Source organism: Chamaea fasciata, unplaced genomic scaffold (assembly GCF_029207755.1).
Source record: "Chamaea fasciata isolate MVZ Bird 193981 ecotype frontalis unplaced genomic scaffold, bChaFas1.0.hap1 SCAF_2, whole genome shotgun sequence".
Lineage (NCBI taxonomy): Eukaryota > Metazoa > Chordata > Aves > Passeriformes > Sylviidae > Chamaea > Chamaea fasciata.
Window position 1 is genome coordinate 76030114 of NW_027094087.1, and position 19312 is coordinate 76049425.

A 19312-nucleotide genomic window follows, 5' to 3' on the forward strand; every position below is an offset into this window, starting at 1 on the left:
AAACTATATTTAAATTTAAAAATAAAAGAAAATACTTGGCAATGAAACACAAGTGGTTTTTTCTCCCTGTAATATTTGAAAACCTACTTAAAGGCAATGCCATTTTCCTTGCTTTAAAGCAAACGTTTCTTTTCAGTAGTTGTGCTGCTACAGTTCTAGGTTAATAGTACCATGCTTTTGCTACCAATAACAAAATTTCACTCATTTTACATTGCTGTGCTTTGAGTTAATATGCATGGCGAGGCATCTTTAGCCGCTTTAAAAAATACTAAGTTTTTGTATTTATGTATATGTTATGGACAAGGTCTTAAAAATGGCGCCATTTTAACTAACTTTCTTATTTACAGGCCTTTCCTCCTGGTGTTCTTCACCCTTTACCAAAGAGACAAGCACTTGAAAAAAGCAATGGTGCCAGTGCCGTTTTCAATCCCAGTGTCTTGCACTATCAACAGGCTCTTGCCAATGCTCAGTTGCAGCAACATGCAGCGTTTATCCCAACAGGTATGTTGTATCCACATTGAACTGGTTTTGTGTCCCTGAGGTAGCCTCTGTGTCAGGCAGTTGCACTTAACAGAAGGTTTTATTATGCTCCCTGCCCCACTTGAGGTGAAGTCCACACACATGATTGCACATTATTTTAATTCCTTTTGCAAAGGACAAGAATTGAAGCAGAAATTTCAACATGCCGTTAAGCTTGCTTTTTTGCACATTCATAGCCTTGCTCATTTTCTCCAGAGTTTTCCCCTTTTTGCCTACCATAAATCGGCTGGATTTTGACTTGTATCTGTTTCCACTAACAAAAATGCTGGGAAAAGCACTGCACTTCAGAGATGCCACAGCATCCTCCTGCTTCCTCAGCGGCTGTCTTGCAGCTGTGGGGATTTCCCCACCCACATGGGCACCCTGAGAAAAGGAACACCAGCCATAAACTCCCAGTCAATACCTGTGTGGAAGCACTGGCAAAACACATCGCTCCCCACAGCTGCACTAAAGGGCTTTCAGGCATCAGATGCATTTTTGTGGTTTTGGAGCACCACCAGAACTCTTCCTAGCATTTGTGGCTCATAGTCGGGGTTATAATTCTTCATAGGGATGATCTGAAGATGAGTGAATGTAATTTATATTTCAGTGCTTGGAGCTCTGTGAAAATCAGAATGTTCAGAGACAGCTTGACCCGCACCCTGACTGGTAGCAGGGCTTCTCTTTAACACTGCGAGAGAAGGGATGTGCTGGGTGCTTGTGTAAGCAGTAACAACACAACCCTCTAAATAGTGTCAGTCACCCCCACTCCAGCTTCCCAAAGGAGAGCATCCCTCCTAAGGAATTCTGTGATTTCATTCGTAATTAACAAATTATGTATTCTAGTGTCAGGGTGTTCTCCAGTGTAAACTTCAGAATAGTTTAAAACTACGTGTTTGCAAATGTGCTTGACATTTCAGCAATGTTATTTTAGCTCATAGAAATAATGTCTGTTAAACAAGGAATGAAAGGCAACACATGATGATTTCCCAATCTATCAGCATTCCCATATGTTTTTAAAGATAAAAAAACAAACACAGATGGCTTTGACTTCATGGAATTTTTCTATAAGGCCTCGGTAACAACCTTGGAGCCTGCCCCCGTATTTGTAATAGTAAGTAATAGCATAGCCTTATTTTTAGCACATTGGTGCACCAGAATATCCGTGGCAGAAAACACACTGACATTTATGGGAGTGTTTGAAAAAAAGATAAATAAATGGTGACACTGCCTGTTTGGACATGAATGGAAGACTGCCCTGTGCCTACAGAACATGCAGAAATTTCCACGAATTTATTTGACATTGAAACTATGAGAATTTGTAGCATGATAGGTATTTTTCCTTCTTAAGCGCTCCCTTTCAGGGCTTATTGTTCTTATTTGCAATTGACAAGGACTTCAAATTAACTATGGAAAATACAGTAGTTTAAACCTGTTCAATGAAAAAGCATTTGGATATTTTCCAGACTTTTGAAATGTTCATGCTTCCTTAAGTAGCTCACTTTTTGTACTTTTTATTGTCCATCCCTCTTTCCAACTAATAGTTGTAGTTCTAGTTTTAGCTGACAAAATTCTGGTGGTAGGGAGGCTGGATTTTGGAACCAAACCTTAAGGGCCATGTTGTTGTCAAGCCCCAAAACAAGTGCATGAAAAAAAAAAAGAAGAAACAGAGGTATAAAATAGCAGATGGAGCCCAAGCCCCAGAGTAGAAAAGCTTTCATAAAATGATGAACCTCCTGCTCTTTTCAAACACCATCAGCTCCAAGGGGGGATATTAAGGAGAGGAGTGGGGTATGGGAGGAGTTCAGGAAAGGGGAACGCCCTCTATAAGAATGGGTGTCATGAGCTTTCCATTAAAGATGATACATCTGAAATTCCCACATTTCCTGGGAAGGTTGGATTTGGTGGGTGTAAGGACTGTCATGCATCCCACGTTTGAGGAGCAATGCATGACATTATCTGTTGGATTTTAAATGATTATGTGATATTTTCTAAACTGGTATAATTTTCAAATGTGTTCCTTGTGTGTGTGTGCGTGTGTGTTAAATTTTAAGACAAGTTTTGCTGCTGGAATATATATAAAACTTAATTGTTTTATATAACTTCTCTGCTCTCTTAACCACTGGCTCCCCTAATAAAAAGTGTGGGGCTTGACTTAGCATGGCTTACCTCTGAAGTTCTGCACTTTGTTTGTTTTACATCAGTTTGATTGCTTTGTCACCTTCTCCTTATTGTTTGGTGAACAATCTTTAAAACAGCAGATCTTTTCTCTCTTCCCATTGCTGTTTGTTAGTGTTTCTATAGCCTCTAGAGGAGGAGCCTTGTGTGTTCTCTGGGGATTGTTCTTGGGTAAGGTCATTCATAGTCACACGAGTCCTGCGACGGTCCGATATGGGACTGCAGTAGTATTTCAGCAGGAATACTGGAAGCATATTCGACTCCATGTCAAATATGCACATACCTGGCACTAGTCTCCTTACCTGCTTGCCTTCACCAGCTTGCTGTATGCACTGTACTGGAAATAGGCTGATCTCTTTCTTTCATTTGGCCTTTCCAGAAAGGTTAAAGGTGGGCTAGGCACCACAGCTAAACTGCATGGCAGGTAAGCAGTCATCCCACGGCATCTCTGAGGTGTGCTGGGAGCCTTCTGCTGGAAGGTTACACACATTGAGGTGTTTAGCTTGGGGCTTGTCAAAGTACTGTTTTCTTTGTGTTAAGAGTGGGTACATTAACATCAAACACAAATCTGGCAAAGCCCCTGCAGTAGAATATTGTCTTAATTCCACTTCCTTTCCCTGCCCCATGTCAAAAAATTGATGAACGTTGATCTGTGCAATGTTGAGCTGTCTGAATTATGCAGTGAGTTCTAAAAGCCCCCAAAACTGTGATCTTTAACCAAAGACTTTTTTAGAAACAAAAACCTGTTGCTGCAAAAGCACTAAGTGAAAGGATAACATTAATAAATAAAAAAGTTTATGAAATATCTTGAATATGTACAGAAACATGCCAAAACCCACACAGTATATACAGGAGTTTAGTAAGAACACAATCATCTTTTTGTGTTTAAGCAAAACTGTGAATGACCTTACAGTTTCATTTAACTAACTTACTTCTCTGTGGTTATGCTTGAATCTCACTTTGAATGTTAACTCTAAACAGCTAACCTGTTTCTTCCCTTTATCCACTTTTTTCACCTATCATTGCATGACACGCAGGGTCAGTTTTGTGCATGACACCCGCTACCAGTATTGGTAGGTTCCAAATTTCTTTATTGATCTCTTCTTTTATACTGTATATGTTGTATATTCACTTGTTTCAAAAATCCTAGGCAAGATTTCGCCACTGACTAGAATTAAAGGTTCACTTGTCCTTCTGGTTGACTTTGCAGAGTGTTTAGATTTGTAGATGAAAGCTACAGTTTAGACATGATATCACCTGCTATAACAGCTACACTGCAAAAGCATAATACCATGAATTCCAGTCTGCTTTTCAGTTCTCAAAGTTTTATTTCTCTTTATATTTTATATTGTCTAGTACGATAAAATCATAAAATACTGGAAAAAGCCAGCAAATTTCATCAGTGTTTTACAGTTTCATAGTGGTGTGCCTATTTCTCCTTTGCTGTGTGTTAGAAAGTTTTATCAGCGTTTCCCAGACATGCCTACTTTGATCCACAGAGGTTCTGTTGAAACTTGTGATCTGAATCTCACTCCTTCTTTAAATATATTTGCAGCTTGAAATTAACTTTTTGGGCATGCAAAGTGGAAGTTCAGTGCAACAGCCTCTGAGACAAAAAAAGTAATCTTTCTTTTATTGCCCTATCCCAGTGATTTTAGTTTTGGGGTTTGGGCCTACTCACATAAACAGTTAAAATATCAAGTCTTTAAAACAACAAATTAATAATTCCCCCATGAAGATGCTGATTAAAATTCATTCTTAAAATGAGCAAAAGCAGTGTCTTTCACAAAATCGATCTTGCTTTTTTAGATCAAACAAAGTAGTATATATATCAGGATAATTATTATCATCCCTCTCCTGATTTTTGCCTCAAGCAGATGGCAATTTAACTCTGATAAAGTCAAACAGTTATGCAGTGCTAGTAGGAAAAAACGCATAAATTGGATTATGAAGGAAGACAGCGAGTATCTAGCTTACTTCAAAATGAAGATACATGAAAATAATTCATTTTTAATTGTGTATAAAAATGAAGATGAACATTTAACAGTTTTCTTCCCAGTATAAACCACTGGGTTTTTTTTTTAGTAGGATTTTAATTTGAAGTGCATTATAGCTGTACTGGGGGAAAACAAATTGCGCATGTAACAATCCGCAGGTAACGGGCTATTTTGGTAAAGGCCGCATTTGCACAAGTAATCTTCTTCTTAGAGACAACACTTGCATTTTCAGTGGTCCTTACTCTTTTTTTCTGGGAATCGCCGATTGTGTTGACAACCTTCCTTTAATTGTACTTGTAATAAGCTATTTTCCCTTTTTTTTTTATTTCTCCGCCACGCTTTCTCGCTTTGCACTGTGATTGCATGCCATCTGCCGGTTTAACCCATGACGATGGCTTGCCGCTCTTGATATTCACCATGCCAAAAATACCACTTCTCTTACCATAATGCTGCACCCTCCTGTTCATTGCTTCCATGGTTCCCCTCCTGAAAGTACCCATGATGCACAACGCTACGGCCGCCACTGTCTCTGCAGCAACAACTCCTGCAACAAGTGTTCCCTTCGCCGCAACAGCCACAGCAAATCAGGTTTGCTCCTTTTAAAGCTTTCTTTCACAAGATCCTGAACTCTAAATGAGTGCTGAGATTTTTATTTTAATTTTTTTTAACAAAAAAAATTCTCACAGAGAATTTTTTTTTTTATTTCTGTGTTTACCCCATCAAATTTTACTTTTGTTTTTAAGTCGTTTATAGCAAGTGTTTGTGGGACAGGTTGCACTTATTTAGAGTTAACATTTGTTGCAAATAATGATGTAGCTGTGTTTTGTGTTGCGATGTTTGTACCTAATTATTGTGTAATTAACCCAGCTGGAGTTAGAATCACCATAGTACTGGACTACTTACAAAAGTCTATTATTAACTCCTAAGTTCGAAAGGAAGATCATCACAGGTTTCAAACATTCAGGTGTGTTTATGTAGCCTTCTCCATGAGGTGTGGAAATTACTAATTTGTAAGCATGGAAGCTGTCAAAAATCACAAGCAGGACAAGGCAACTGGAAAAAATAATTGAATGTTTTCTGTAAATACTAGTGATCAAAACAGCAGTCAAGATATTTATGACTATGCCTGCTTTTTATTTTAAAGTGCATTTTTTTAACCTGGGAATTATATTTCCCTAAAGAAGAGCATTGATAGAACGAATCCCAAGGGTTATTGTCTGAGGCAGGCTAGGAAAGATGATACTTTCTCCTCTTCTTCTGCAGTTTATGTAAATGGCAGTTTTCATTTTGGTTGGGTTTCCCCTCCTCCTGTAGGAGCTAATTCCCAGGGAAGACATATCTATTGCAGCCTGGAGTGTGTAGCTTTGACTCCTCTGTTGGGGCAATTCCCACCCTGATGTGCCAGGAGAGGAGTTTGCACAGCAGTTGGGTCACTGGCTTTTCTGTTGCTCTGGGACTATGCTCAGGCACTTGCACCTGAGGTGTGTTTCCCCTCAGGTTCTGAGAGGTCAGATGGGAAAGGAAACAAGCAGATTTGCTCACCAGAAGAAAGCAAAGGGCAGTGTCCTCATCATCTTTCCTTGTGTTGCTCCTGGACAGACTGACAAACTGTTGCAGACCCAGTAGAAACCCTGTCCTGTTGGTTTCTTCACCTCCACTTGCCAAGGACTTAGAAATCAGTGAAAATGTTTTGCTTAATAATGTTATACTAACAGGTTTATTTTTTTTTACTGGCATTCCCAAAACTATTTAAGTATCCCATAGCTGATGTTTCTTCCAAAACAGAAGTTGTTGCAAGAGTTTATTTTTCTAATTTAGGAAAAATATACTACCTCTGAAATACATCCTACTTTCTTAAAGAAACACAAACCAGTCCATTTTCTTTTTTTTTAAGGTTTGTTTGCCAACATTGTGATGTTTTTGCTTCTAGCATTTTCTTCAAAAGAGGGTTGTTGTTTTGTGCTTGCTTTTCTGAGAGCTAGCTTGTAAAAAAAGCTTAGGATAAGGATGAAAGTGCAGCAGGCAAATGGTGCTTTACACAGTCCTTCCCAGAACTGTCTACAGCAGAAAATTGATTGGTGGTATCCAGTGTAGTTCCGTGATCTCAAAGTGGTGACAGAGGGATTTAAAGATGCTAAGGGACAAAGAGAAAATGGGATGGCTTAGGGAGGGGTTCAGCCAGGGACCCTCTCCAGCACAGAAATGCAGCTGGGGCAGCTCCACCACCTGCACTCCTGAGTGCCAGAGGGGCCGACTGTGGCTGAAGGTAGAATAAATACATGGGTGCCTACAAAAGGACCAGTAAGCTTTGCTTTTTTTTTTTTTTTTTAGTTAATGGGAACACTTTCACACAATTAACTAGTGCCACTGAGAAGGCAGAGGTGTGCCTTAATACTCTTTCTCATCTAGCAGGATAGCAGGCAGAACCCCTTCTTTCCCAGTGTAGATTTTGTTTGCATTGGACGATTACAGCATTTCAAATTTAACAGACTTGTAGAAAGTGTCTGTATTTATCTAGTTGCATGTATTTGTGTATGTGTGTATACATACAATTACATGCTGAAATTAGTGGATGGTTCAAAGGAGGCTGGATTTTTACTTGTTTAACTTCAACCATTTGTGGTTTGGTATCTAGTTCATCTGCTTTCCTGGAAGTCCATGTTAGGGCAGGGTAAATTGCCCTGGAGGATCCTGCCGCTGTCCCTTGCCTGTGGAATGAGTGTAGGTGTGTTACCAAAGCTCTACAGCACTGCATGTGGAGGAGATGAACCCCACCTCAGGAGCTCATTGGCTTCGGTAGCATGTGCCATCACAGTCTTGATTTTTTCCTCACTCCTGTCTTTGTTTTAGTCATTTTAAGTCTTTAAAAGCTACTGTAAAAAAACTATTTATCTCAAAGTAGGAAAGTAGAAGCATCCCCTTCTTTATAAGAGACAAAACTCCAAGTTTTCTGTTTATTTATAACATCCTAAGATTGGAGACAAAGCTACAATGTTAGGAAGGCCCCACAGTAACACTGTGGCACAAATTCCCAGTGTTTCTTTAGCTCAAGAAACACAGCAGGAGCAGGTTATTAACTTGGTAATTAACATGACTTTTTTCCATGGTCATAGCATTCTTTATGTCCCCTTGTATGGGTTTAAACTCTCCTGAGTATTTCAGAAAAGAACTTCTTTTATTCCCAACTAGATAAAATTTCCTTTTCTAGTCTGTGCCACACTGCTTTACATATCTGTGAGGTACAGTTTTCTCTTTCCAGTGTCTCTACCATACTTTTTTTTTTTATAACCTGCTGCCTTCAGCTTGTCCCATTTCAGCTCCCACAGCTTCCCCTCACAATTCCAGGCATGAAAAGAAAGTTGCAGCAGAGATTAATCATTTATCTTAATATCATTTGGTTTAGTATTCTGACCTGGGGAAAGATTGCTGGTCTTCCTGGGATTGAGTGTGATGATCCCAGTGCCTTTGAAGCACAAGTAGAAGGGAAAAGTCAACATCCCAAAAGTTATGGTGTCTCAGCTGATGGCTAACAAAACATAGTAACTCCATTGGGTCCAGTAGATCATTTAGTATGTGCTGTCAGTTTGTATTTTGAAAAAAAAATCACTATCTCATGTCTTCTGTATATCCTTTCTTTCAGAATATAACACAAGTAGGAGCTCAGAATACACCTGCATTGGCACACACTGTCAGTCATACTTGGCCAACAGCTCTGGGCATTGTGTGTTCAATGTATGGCATGAGGCACATGAGAAGACTGTGTAAAGTTAAAGGCTATACAGTGTGCATCTGTGCAGGATGACGCCAATTAAGAATATATGGAAAATTTGGCTTCTCTTGGTTTTCCTGATTTACAAGGATTAGGTTTTAAAAATAATTTTCTTGCAGTGTACTTCAGAGGGGAAGAGAATTGCTTTGGCTTAATGCAGTGTAAACAGGATGTAACGAAAGTGGTTTAGCAAACCCTGTTTTACAAACTCTGATTAAAATCTTACTGTGGTGATACAAGAGCTGGTGATGTTGCTGTTCACTCAAGGCAGTGCCCCACCTACTGTAGCTGCCAGTCTGTGGTGAGAGGAAATGGAGGGGAGGGGACTTCAGCTTTCCAGTAAAAGGCAGCTGGAAAGGTACATGTCCAGAAGTATGACTGGTCAGAGGTAAAAGACCCTTCCTCTTTTCCTTCTTCCACCCTTCACAGTTGCTCCAGCCATTCCTGCCAGGATGGGGCTTGAAGCCTCAGCTGCTTAACCTCACTTTAGCAGTAGATGCTTGATGAACTTTCAGTTCAGTTGTGTGGGGATGCTGACAGTGTTTTCTTGGAGCAAAGTGCGAAGTTGTGTGAAATGATGGTGAGAAGCAGCATTAGGACACGAATACAGAGGGTTTGGTCCTAGCTCCCTCTAGTGCATGCATGTGCACAGAGGTACGTAAAATGTCCTGCTTAAACTATTAATACAGTCTTTGTGTGTAAATATATACTTCAGAGATCTTTAACAAAGCTCTTGTTATTCCCTCAGCTAGTGGACTAGCAATACTCAAGCAAGCAAGGAAACTGTTACTTGCTGAGCTTCACTCTCAGGTTGAATCACGGAATCATTTAGGTTGGAAAAAACCTCTAAGATCATCGAGTCAACTGTTAACCTAACATTGCCAAATTCACAACTAAACCATGCCCCTAAGTTCAGCAGCTACACATCTTTTAAATACCTCCAGGGATTGTGACTGCTTTGGGTACTGTTCCAGTGCTTGATAACCCTTTCCATGAAGAAATGTTTCCTAATATTCAATCTAAACCTCCCCTGGTACAACCTGAGCCATTTTCTCTCATCCTATCATTTGTTACTTGGGAGAAGAGACCAATCACCACCTTGGTACCACCTCCTTTCAGGTGGTTGTAGAGGGAAAGATGGATATTTACCGACAGTTTTTCTAGGCTAACTGTTTTTCTATAGTGCTGTAATTTCAGGATGATATGAAAGTCATAGATCTTAAGGAAAATTATTTTGGAAGTTTGTTTCTCTTCTTGTTTTGCGGTTTGCTTTGTGAGAAAATATAGGATTAGAAACTTGGGGAAATATTAGATAGAGCCTACTTGGAGGTGAGGATGGTCGTGTTGATGGAAATGCAGAAAAATGTGACTTCCTGCACACCAAAGATAATTTAACAGAGGATAGTTTATCCTGACATTATTGAGAGAGATGTTATTCTGACTTTTGGGGCTGAAGTTCAATTTCCTTGAAGGAATTTCCTTCCTTCAGTTTATTGAAGTTCAATAAATAATGGCAAACACCTCCTTGTGGGGGCTTTAAATTTCTAAATTAGAAGGCCTCACTACTGTTTATATATATATATACACACATCTTGGTGAGTCCTACAGGGATTAGAAGGTTAGAACTCACCCCAAAATTAAGACACTTAAATGTTGGTGTCTAAGTATGGGTGTCTACATGCAAGATACAAGTTTAAGTACCCATTGTTGACTGTGAAGTTTATCAGCCCAGTCAGATGAAATCTGGAGAGTAGCCTGGCTTGTCCTTCAAAAGTCTCATAGGGCTTGGTTCAGTTGCCTAAACATGTGTCTGGTGATGTTTGAGATTGCCCTAAGATAACCTTGGATGTCTAGGTTATCCAAGACATTTTCACAAGCTTGGCAGATGCAATACAGGACCTACAGACAAATTTGCACACCTACTTCTGAACTGGCAGCTGGATGACAAGCGAGAGACATTAACCCTTAGTCCAAGTGGTGAGCACATGACCCAAGCCTGCAGCTGGTGATCACTAGAAGGGATCTCTAGGCTTTGTTGGATTACTGACTAGGTTGTGTCACTTCAGTGAGTGTGGGGGGGGTGGTTAAGACACCAGCATTTCCGTGTCCTAATCTGTGTCCTCAGGTTCAGTGAGTGTTTCCATAGTTCCTGGTTATTGGAGGACATTTACCAAATTCCAAACAATTCCAAGCAATGTGAGTCTTGCTCACATCACATCAGTTCAGAACAGTACATGGCTTTATTTTTTGTACCAATGAAAATGGGCAGAGACTGATAGTATAAAAACAGCATAATATAGAATGCTGCTTAAAGATGTTATTTAGTGACATTATTCTGTGGTTGTATGACCTTTTATCAAGAAGGAAATAGTAAAGAACATATCCGAAAGAAAAATTAAATACTTAGAGCCTGTGTTTAAAAAGAAATTTAAGATCAACAGGCTGTCTCATGCTAAGGCTTGTGATTATCTGGCACAGCTGCTTTAAATTATGCATCAGCGTTTACACTGAATTAGGTGGCAATTATGCAGATATTAATTATGAAATCATTCAGTAGCCTTCAGTTCTGTCGAAATCTGTTAGAATACAATGAAGCAAAAATAAAAATAGTTATGTTCGAGTGTCACAAACAAAAGGGCAATTAAAATATTTGCCCCAGAATTCAAAAACTAGTTAACCTAATGTAAAATACACAAACATGCCAAACTTTTTGGGGCTTGGGACACCATGTGTAGTGGCTTCGTCAGGAGAGAGCAGAGCCTGCCTGGACATGCAACAACAGAGCACCTCTCCTTGCCAAGGTGCCTACAAAGGCAGCACCACTCCCGAGAGAGGTGGATTCTTCTCAGACCAGAATGTCATGGGGCACTGACTCAAGGTAATCTCCCTTTCTGCATGAAGCAGAAGTGCCAGTTGCTCCCATGTGCAAATATTCTTTGGTGTCCCCCAACAGGGCTTCCTCTCCATTCCTCTGTAACCCCAGGAGGCCTTCTGGCAGGGCAGAGAGCTGCCCATAGTGCTGCTGACAAGGCTTTTACTGTCTCACGTTCCCTTTCTTCCTCGTGAAAACCTGCTGTACTTGTAAATGGGGAAAAAATAGCAATATACTGAGAAAATTAATTGAAAAATCTGGTAAATAGTAGGAAATTGACTTCTTTTTTTTTTTTTTTTTTTTTTTTTGTCTTTTAAAAGCAAGCTTTTGAGAAGGAAGGTGGGAAGTGGAAACAAGTGTTATTTACATCCTTAGTGCCAGCATACAAGAACATTACAAATAAGAGCCTATGCAAAATCCATGTTAGTGATTTGAAAACCTTTAATGCAGTTTCTGAGGGAATGAGGGAACAGGCCTCTTCTGGGAATCAATTATTCTGGGAATAATGAGTATCTAAACAATTTTAGTTTAGGTTTGGGTTTTTTTTTTTTCTGGCTGAAAGTTTTGGTCTGAAAATTCCAAAAAGCTCTAAGTTAAATGCTCCTATAGAAACTTCTGTTTTAACAACAGACAGAGTGATTTGAATATGACTTGGAAAAGTCCAGAAAAGGAGACAGAGGAACAGGTTCCATCCTCAGACACATTATCAGAGGGAATACTTTCAGGGAGTCAGCTCAGAGCAGAACACTGTTGGGCATCTAGAGAGCCCACCTAAGGACTGACGATCTTGCTTTGTACCTGCACCAGGCTGGAAGAACAAACCTAAGTGACCCTTGATCATGAAAAATCATTTCTCTAGAGAAGGTATTTAAATAGCAATAGCTTGTCACAGTAGGAAAGGAAAACTTAAACTGCTTACTGCTTCTTTTATGCTGGACACACAAGAATCACAGGCCTCATCTCACTCAAGTTATCTTGTCTGACACCGAGTTACAGGTAAGTAGCTGTGACTCACAGACTCAGGAAGTGAGAGTTTCCAATATTAGAGCCCACAGCAAATCTTGAACAGCGTCAAGAAAACATCCTTTGGATTGCCTTGAAACAACTGATGTTACAAAGTAAGTGGCAAAACTATTTTCTAAGGCACCAGAGAAGCAAAACCAAAAGATTACTGTGGAAAATATAACGGAACTCTAGTTTAGTCTCATGCAAACTTTAACCAAGCCTTTGTTTTAATACCATTTTTGGCCTCTTAACATAGCATGTTGTTGCTTTGTGGATGATAAAAAGTTCCAGTAGGCTTGTATACAAAACTTTAGATTTCAAGTTCATATACAAGAAGCCAGTGGGGAAGAAATGGAAAAATCTCTTCTCTTTTGGGATTTTTTTAGAAATTCTCCCATCATACCCCTCTTCCCTGTACAGGACTAAAAACTGACTTCCTCTGGTATCCTGCTAGATGGCAGTGTCACACAACATCAGCAGTAAGAAAAGGCTTCATTCTTTTATATAACAAAAATCAAAACAGATTTACTTTCCCTGTTATAGAAATTTAAAGAAAAAATGTTGATGTTTGATATGATAACTTCTTTTTGTGTTCCTGCTTTCAATTATTCAACAACTGATACTTTGACAAGGGGAGTAAGAGTCTTTTGGGCATATGTTTATTATTTAAACATCGGAAATTTTTTCTGAGGTCCACTAATTTTGCACACATTTGGGGGAAAATGAGTTTGTTTCATGGTTTATACACACGGCTCCGTGTGAGTCAGGGTTTTTCCATCATAAAATTTTAACCACACAGAGCAGTGCAGAGCTCCAGATGTACTTGTCTGGGATTCTGTCCTTTAAAATAATTGCATCTGTACATCTCTAGGTCCTCCAAGAACTTTCCCTTGAATTAAACAAAGATCATATTTTTATCTCGGTGTATGATTTATTGCCTACTAGAAATGCCAGTCTTTGGCTTTGAGTGTGCAGAAGGCTGCACTGGCACATCTATATATTTAATTTTGTTGATTGTATCTGTTGTGACTTTCAACTGGACACAGAAATTTGCTAACTTGCCTGACTTCATTTTTGGTGCAATATTACCTGCCATGGCACACACTAGTATGTGTGTCTGTTTATGTGAGAGTCATCAGATGAGAAGAAAATTAAGAAAGTGGTAAGTAGTCAAAAGTCAGGAAGGTTAAGATTTCCTCAGAGAAGTTATGAGTACAGTGAGTTGTGTAAAACTGACACAAGGTCTTATAAGTAACCTTGATGAACATAAATCTGATATTTTCTGTGTCCAAGTTTAGTTCTGGATGTTGTCTCTTGCTTTGAAGGGAGTCTGAACTGGAGTGCCAGGTTTTGGGATAGGAAGGGTTTCAGCATGGTGATAACTGCTGAGGAACCTGCAGAAGTGCCAGCTGTACTCTATGTGCAGTGGTGCCTTTGCCTAAAAAGGATGCTGTATGTGTAGTGGCAGCCTCAGCTTGCATGATGTGGGCATGCTTGGTGTCTAAAAGGAAAATGCAAAGCAGGTTTTGTTAAAAAAAAAAGGCTAAGTGAGGATGTCAGGGGTGGAGAAGTAACACCCCTGCAAGAGGAATATGGGCAGTTCCACAGATAATGCACAGCTTGTGCTTGGCCTTCACTCATTTGTGTTCTCTGTGCAAGCCTATTCTGGCAGCTTCTAAAATTCAAGAAGAGGAGGAAAATTACCTAAAAGTAGGAAATGAAAACCACAGATTATGGCAGTAGCTCAGACCTGCTGGAAGGTAAAATGGAGTGGCCACCCAAAACAGTCATTGTATGGGTGCTTCTAAAATACTACAGCAGTGGTTTTCTCACTTCTATATAGTCCATCTGCTGCCTCTGCAATGAGTTAAAAATAGATTTTGGTAGAATAAATTAGAGTATGTTATGATCAATTTTTAGCACTGCATTATTTATTACTTTAAAGAAGAATAAATAAAGCCAGATTGCTTTTATTTCTAAACCAGCTAATCCTCTGTTTCTCCAGAGTGAGTAAATACTTATTAAATTGAACTTAAATATTGCACATTATTACTTGAGTAAATACCTATTGAAGCTCATAAGCAAGCTAAGGATTTGGCAGCACAAGTGGCTTTGGTCTCTTCTTTCAGGACCTTGTGACAATTAAGTGAGAAAAATTATGCTGCTGAACCCTTGAACCCTTCAGGATCCCATAATTGCCTTGAACTTTTTTTTTAGATCATCGTGAAGAGCTGGATTCAGGCAAGGTCTTTGTCAGTTTTATGACACCCTGATGGTCAACAGCTTGTGCCTGATGGAATGAAAATGTGCCAGCAGATGTGTCCACTTCAGGGTGGACATCTGACCCTCAACCATTTCCAGAGGCATACTGTCAACATATGGGACAGGCAAAACTGGGCACACTCAGATTTTGGGAAGAAAAGAGAGGATGGAGCAGGGCACCAGAATTACCATGTGAGGGAATGAACTATGAGAAAGCCAAGGAAATAGGACCTCCAGTCCTCAGGAAACACCTGATGCCCCCATATTAGGCCCTGTATGGGCAGGCAGCCATCTGTGGCCCAGACATCTCACTTGCTATGTTCAAATCAGAGATCACCTTATTGATGAGCAAAGTAGACCATTACATTGGGGTTGCACTGGATTAATGGAAAACCAGTAAGAGAAAATCCTCCTTCAGCCCAGGATTGAGGAGAGGACCGCGGTTAGTGAATAAAACAAAGGATATATCCATTAAATGATAATATGCTGGAAATGAGAAGGAGGTTTCAGGGGAGAAGGAGTAGCAAAGGAAAAAGTCCAGGCTGCATTTAATGCAAGCAAGAGTTGAAGCTGGCTCAGGTGTCAGCAGTTGAGACAGGGGCAAAACCTATCCCATGGGACAGTGTTGGTGGGAGCCCTGGTGTGGGCAAGTGGAATGTTTGGGATGGTGCTCCGTGGAGGTGCTGCTGCAGAATCTGTGGGGAAGAGGAGGTGAAAAAGTCAATCCGTAAGGCTATGTAAAAATAAATAAGACCAGGCATAATTGATACAATAGAGATTACTTTCAGTAAGTGTCTGAACATTTACTCATCTTTTTCCACTACTAATTTAAAAAAAAAAAAAAGTTTATTTTGAAGAAAAGGAACAAGGCACATACCACAAGAGAACATTCTAAGAGAAAATGAAAAATAAAGACAGGGAGGCATTTCCCAAAGGCATGGGGAAATATAAATAGTCTTCGGTTCCTTGTCATAAGGAAGAAATACTTGGTGTTACTTTTATTTTTAGAAAGAGGGAGAAGTTATGAGACAGCCTGATATGAGCCGGCTGTCTGAAAATATCTGTCATTTTTAATGTATACCCCAGATATATCTGACCATTCTGTTACTCGTGTGAAAAAGATGAAAACAGAAAAAGTCACCGTGGAAGGGTTCCTCTATCCTGACACAGGTGTCCCAAAGTTAAATACCTTGGTGCAAACTGTTCACCACAGACTCTTTCATTTCGTGGAGGGCAAAAAAGTATCATGAGTTGATAGTCTGTCTCATGCTAAAATAAGTTGCCCGAGGTGGCCTTGGAAGATGTAAAATGAGTGACTGGCTGAGGCATTTGTGTCTGAAATGCTCTAAGATAAATCTTGTTTAGAACAAACTCGTATTACTACATAGCTTTCAAAATGGAAGGCTGAGCAGACCAGAATGCTTGCTATGTATGAATTAAATTTTGGAGGGGTTAAGTGCTTTGCAATGTAGAGATCAAATACAATCTTAACATCTTCTTAAAATATATTAGAGCTTATAAAGCACACTCTATTTTGGAGTAACAATTTCAAAACTTCTGAAAAAGAAACATGTCAGTGGTAGATGCAAAGTCATGTTTTCCAGCTGATCCACTGTGACAGGTCTTTAGTTGAACAAGAGTTCATGTACACTGAATTCATGCAGAACGGTAAATTTTCGGTATTCATCGTTGTATAATAAATCTGGAGCTGGAAAATGAATTTAAGTCAGAGACTATAAAGAAGCTTTGTGAATTGTAGCTTCAAAACAGAAAATCTCAAGCCAAACAGTGTTCTTGTAATTTCTAAAACCTAGTCATGATTCTCTGTAATTTGGTCAATTGCGTGAACTCTATCTAAAGCAGGAACCTGGGTGTCAGGAAAGAGTTCACAAAAATGGAATTGCTACTTTAATTTAAAAGATTTTCAGTTTTACTTTTTTAGTCTTGAGACAATGACTGATCACAGCCACCTTTGCCAGGTCTGAGAACCTCCCAAATCAATTTATCTGCATTGGCAGATAAAGAAGCTGAAACCAGTGGCAGTAACATCTCTTTTGGTTGTCATTCCCCTGGATGACACTGCAGAACTGTATTACCCTTATGAGCTACCCTGTCTGAATTTCGGGATGTTCTGTGTTGCACAAGGGGCTTAATGACTATTATGATCACTCAGAAGTCCTGAAGGTAAAGGTTGAAAAGAGCCATGCTCTGGTAGGAAAGAAAGTCTTGACATTTAGGAGCTGAAAATGTCACCTCTAAAGAGCTGGAAAATTTTAAGGAGCAAATTTAGAAAGCAGTTTGCAGAAATTTAGGCTCACTCTTTGTTCACTCTTAGTTTCAGAGAGGTCTGAACTACCATTGGCACAGTGTGAATGATTTTAATTTAAAGGGTAGACAGCTTTCTGCCACTTCAAACAGGTACCAAGCAAGAAGATGATGGAGAGGATACCTTTATCTGTGATTACCTCCAAAAACTGCCCTTTTGTGTTACTAAATCTTCTGTGAGGTACTACTCAAGGCTCTGAGTGCCAGGCCATTCTGCTTATGCTGGAAATAGTCTTCTTATTAGGTCTTTTACTGCAGCAGCAGCAGGTGTTTTCTGGCATGTCCGTATCCATACCTGTGGATCTTATCCATTCAGAGCATGAGAAAATGCTTTCCCATGCTTGACTTGTAGACCTTTGTACATGGGACAATGCACACTCATTGTATAGTCTTGGTTTTCAGGGCTTTTTCTTACATACACTATGGTAGAAGTGTCATGAGATTACATCCTGTTGCTGTGAACTATAATGTTATAACAGTGTTAGAGCAAATATGACAAGTCATATATATGTGCATTTGAGATATAATTCTTCAAAGAGTAGTGAACATGAAGGTGGCTGGACCTGTTTACAAGTAATGAGGGAATGCAGACTCTGTAGAAAGTGTTTCCAGGGATGTTCCTTCTCCAGTACAGCTTCTCCTTTTTCAGCATGCAAGTGATGGAGCAATTAGCAGCGATGCAGACTTAGATAACCTCTGCCTTCCATCACAGTTTATTACTTCATTTGTAGATTAAACAGGAGAGGTTCACAGTGTGTTTTCCATGTAAAGTAGTTAAGCATTTTGTGTTTCTCTATCAGACACAGTGAAAAAAAAAAAAAAAAACCAGAGGCAGAAGCTGATGCCTGTGTATGTAGCTGTGGCAGAGTTGTGATATCTTTAGAGAAATAAAGTGTGAACATGTAATTAAAGACTACAGGAGACGTTTTACACTTTGTGGCTAAGGTTAAAAAAGAAATGCAGCTCCTCAATTCTGTGACTCTGCACAGGAGAGGCTTGTTCTGAAGGAGAGACTTGAGGGTTTATTTCCTAGGAGGACTCCTACGTGTACTAGAAATAGCTGGGTGCAACATGCCCTAGTTACGGCCCTTGTACGAGGGGCGGCACATCGAGGACAATGTGGTGGAACAAGCCACCTCCACAGCCACTGGCAGCAGGAGTGGCATGACAGCGAGAGCTCCAGCTGCTCCTCTGGCACCTGCAACCCATAAACAGGACATTCTTGCACAGAATAGGAAAGTGTTTGCATTGTCTTCGGTGTTTTCCTGAGTTTTGGCAGGAGGAGAGAAAAGGTGGGAAGAGGGACACAGCAGTGAAGTCCTTACCTTGGCTTTGCCACTCACCGGAACAGGGAAGAGAAGGGGTCCCTGCTCTTTCACATTGTCCAGGACCCCTCTGTCCTGCCTGGCACACATGGCAGGGTGAATGGCAGTTGGGTTAATCAAAATGCTGGGAGGGAATAGTTACAATTTTCCCAAGAATTAGCTGGAGATTAGGCCCTCTGCCTTCTCTGTCACACATTTTGGGAGAATTGTGAACACTGGTCTTGTGGGACTGTTTTACCAAAGTAATTTTGGCAGAACGGGCAGTTACCTGTCTCTCTACTGTGGGGAAAAAAAGCTATACGAAAATGCAAGTTTATCCCCTCAAAAGTTGGCTGACGATGTAGTCAGCTGCAGTGTCTGAAATTCTGGGATTTTACTGAGTAAAAAACTTACTGAGAAAGTTTCAGGTTCTGTCCCATTAAGTGAGACCTTAGGATCCTTTAAATACACTTGTGTGATTATGGCTAACCCAGTATAGCTAAAGCTGCTTTATTAATTACATTGACATGTTGGGTTGTAACAAGCTAAAAATATCAGTGCTGGAAATCTTGGTCATTTCTTATTTTCAGCACAGCTGTGTTCTTTATACATATTGTCAAACCACCATGCTGGAGCTGGATCAGGGTTATCACAGACAGGGCTTTATTATTTGAGCAAAGGTATTTCTTTGTTATTTCAAAAGGAAACAGAAGATAGGCGATAAGCTAACAAACTCACAATGGGTGGAAGTTCATTAAAAATATATGGCCTTGTTGTGTTCATCATGTATTTAGATGTTAAGTCCTTTGGAGCAGCAGGTGTTTGTACGGTGTCATTACAATTGGGCCTCACGTGTCACCAGATTTCCAGAGCTGATGGCAATCAAAGATGGCTTTTTGGCTTGCTGGAAAGGTCGTTGGGGTCAGGGCGATGGTGCTTATGTACAGAGAGTGAGGCAGTGCAGCTGTGAGGGGCAGTGGGGGTGATGGGCAGGGGACTGGGACGACAGCCTGCCATGCAGGGCCAAGCATGTTTCTTTTTGGTGGTGTGTATGTCAGAGGTAGTATGTTGCTGAAGTTAC

The 19312-nt window shown here is 40.0% G+C and overlaps 1 protein-coding gene across 7 annotated transcripts in view; it reads left to right on the top strand.

Annotated features, from left to right (window-relative positions):
* MBNL2 (muscleblind like splicing regulator 2) overlaps positions 1-19312 on the top strand; it is a 107347-nt gene that overhangs the window by 83921 nt on the left and 4114 nt on the right. For 3 of the 7 annotated variants that reach the window (XM_066176369.1, XM_066176373.1, XM_066176370.1), the window contains 3 exons: positions 348-501; positions 3735-3770; positions 5188-5282. In XM_066176369.1, the coding sequence (XP_066032466.1) occupies positions 348-501; positions 3735-3770; positions 5188-5282 (285 nt within the window). The remainder of the gene's footprint in view (positions 1-347; positions 502-3734; positions 3771-5187; positions 5283-19312) is intronic. The other 4 variants (XM_066176372.1, XM_066176375.1, XM_066176371.1 and 1 more) reach the window with 2 other exon arrangements.